At 45.0% G+C, this 2,500-nt stretch overlaps 1 protein-coding gene across 1 annotated transcript in view; it reads left to right on the top strand.

Annotated features, from left to right (window-relative positions):
- LOC138948712 (dopamine beta-hydroxylase-like) overlaps positions 1 to 2,500 on the top strand; it is a 22,720-nt gene that overhangs the window by 9,726 nt on the left and 10,494 nt on the right. The window contains exons 7-9 of the mRNA XM_070320317.1: positions 1 to 81; positions 430 to 596; positions 2,014 to 2,196. The exon at positions 1 to 81 is cut by the window's left edge and continues 22 nt beyond it. Coding sequence (XP_070176418.1) covers positions 1 to 81; positions 430 to 596; positions 2,014 to 2,196 — 431 coding nt within the window. The remainder of the gene's footprint in view (positions 82 to 429; positions 597 to 2,013; positions 2,197 to 2,500) is intronic.

Below are 2,500 nucleotides of genomic sequence, written 5' to 3'. Positions count from 1 at the left end.
CTGGTGTCCCCATAGGTGGTGAGGGGTACTCGCCCTACGTTCTACTCGAGATCCACTACAACAACCCAAAGCGCAAAGCAGGTTGGTGCCACCCCCCCCCCACACGCACATACACACGCACAAACATTCACACACACACACACACGGCTAACACGCACCCTAGCACGCGCACACGCACACGACTCCACACACACACACACAGTCACACACACACACACACACACACACTCACACGCACATACACACGCACAAACATTCACACACACACATGAACGAAGGAACTTAGTTTGGACAATTTGCTCACTCACATGCACACTACCCACTCGCTTATACTTCCTTACTCACTCTGTCTCTCACTGACTCGCTTTTTTCCTCCTCCCCAAACCTCATCCCCTCTCTGCCACTGTATAATCCCCCGATCTTGATCAGGTCTCGTGGACTCCTCGGGACTTCGGTTCCACGTGACCAAGCAGCTGCGCGCGCATGACGCGGGCATCATGGAGCTGGGTCTGGAGTACACAGACAAAATGGCGATCCCCCCGCGACAGCCCCTCTTCACCCTCACCGGCTACTGCATCCATCAGTGCACTGAAGTGGTAAGTTTATTCACTTCAAATTGGTTGGATTTTCCTTTTCTTTTTCCTTTTCCTTTTCATCCTCCGAAAGCGGCGTATGGCTGCCTAAATGGCGGGGTAAAAACGGTCATACACGTAAAAGCCGTGGGAGTTTCAGCCCAAGAACTTTATTGTCCCATTGCTGTGAAATTCTAGTCGCTTCCTCCCAATGGAAAGCTAGCAACAACGGAGTCGCGCTACCCAGCAGGTGTGTGCGTGTTTAGGTGTATGTAATCAGCCAACTGCACTTATGGCAGAATGGCCAAGGTTTCTTTGCGAGACTCATGTGTGACACAGGGAGTGGACCATGGATCCCGTCTCTGAGTCAATGCATAAAGTTGACCCGTGTTCGTCCGGCCGGCATTATAGTGCGCCATATGACTATTTGACGGGTCAGGGCTGATTGTAGACGACTTGCTAAATGTGACCCTCCACCACGGAATGAGTCGCATGTCACCTTTTCATGATTTTCATATTTTTACATTTTCTTAAAGAGTTTTTTATTCTCTATCCAGTGGTGAAAACCGTTTTAGAAAAGAGCGAAAACTTTTCGAGTTATAAGCCTGCGACTATGGTGACCCTCACACTGTTACTAGACACCCCCCGGACTTATATTATGCCTAGCGCAGAACCGCGTGAGGTGACATGCGACTCATTTCGTGGTGGAGGGTCACAAATGTTATAGCGGTCAGACCGGAACCTTTTTTGTTTATCACTCAAAAAAATGTGTTTAAGTATTGGATTTGGTATTGTGTACAGAAATAATTATTTGTGTATGTTTTTTGTGAGTCGCTTAGAACTCATTTAGGATTTGTGCTATGTAAGTACCTAAAAAGATCAACGACAACCTAACCTGGCGGCTCATGTTGATATTCATTTTCTCGACATGTCCTTTATCATTTGGTAACAGTCAGCGTATTAGAAATAATTAATAACATTATGTTTGTTGTTGGGATGGGTGTTGTTGTTGTTGTTGTTGTTAATGTGTTGTTGTTAATGTGTTGTTGTTGTTGTTGTTGTTGTTGTTGTTCTTCTTCTTCTTCTTCTTCTTCTTCTTCTTCGTTTTGTTGTTCTGCTTCTTCTTCTTGTTCATTTTCTTCATGTTGTTAGATTAAAATTTGCCGTTTAAAGTTTGAAGGAAATGCGCCCAACAGTTGCTGAAATGTGCTGTTAATTGTTGGTTTGTTGATTTGTTTCTATCGTGATGCCCACTTAAAACGGCATTATTGTATCATTGCTAGACGGGATAGATGAACAAATTGATGCTTTGGGGTAAAGAGTTGTTGCTTTCTCCCCTGCCTTGCAACAACAGTATCTGTTTTGGTTTTGTGTCGATGAAAACAAGGTGAACTTCCTATTCGCGTACGTAATCACAGTGTTTTTCTTCTTCACACTGTAGGGTCTGCCTCCATCGGGAATCACAATCTTTGCCTCACAGCTGCACACCCATCTGACAGGCAAACGGGTGCGTACCCGACACGTGCGCTACGGGGTGGAGCTACCCGAGTTGAACAGGGATGACCACTACAGCCCCCACTACCAGGAGATACGACGCCTGCAGTACCCGGCCAAAGTAATGCCGGTAAATTTGCGTTAAGTGTACCTTTCTTTATTCTTATGAATACCATTGTGTGAATCAGATAGACTCGTTCCAGGCTGTTCACACAATGTCAATCAGAAACGACCAGTAGGTTTTGAAAATGTTCCAACATGGTTTGTTCAATACTTGTGTTTCTCTGTAGCTATAATTAGAACGGAAATGACTTACTTAGTCCCCCGTCCATGTTAAATAATAAAATACACTTGTCAACAAGTAACACAAGCGTTCTCCCCTCTTTTTAACCCATGTACGTATGTAAACAAAAACAAGTCGCGTAAGGCGAAAT

The sequence above is a fragment of the Littorina saxatilis genome, linkage group LG15, assembly GCF_037325665.1.
Source record: "Littorina saxatilis isolate snail1 linkage group LG15, US_GU_Lsax_2.0, whole genome shotgun sequence".
NCBI lineage: Eukaryota > Metazoa > Mollusca > Gastropoda > Littorinimorpha > Littorinidae > Littorina > Littorina saxatilis.
Note: the sequence above shows the minus strand (reverse complement) of the source record. Positions and strands in the feature narration are given on the sequence as shown.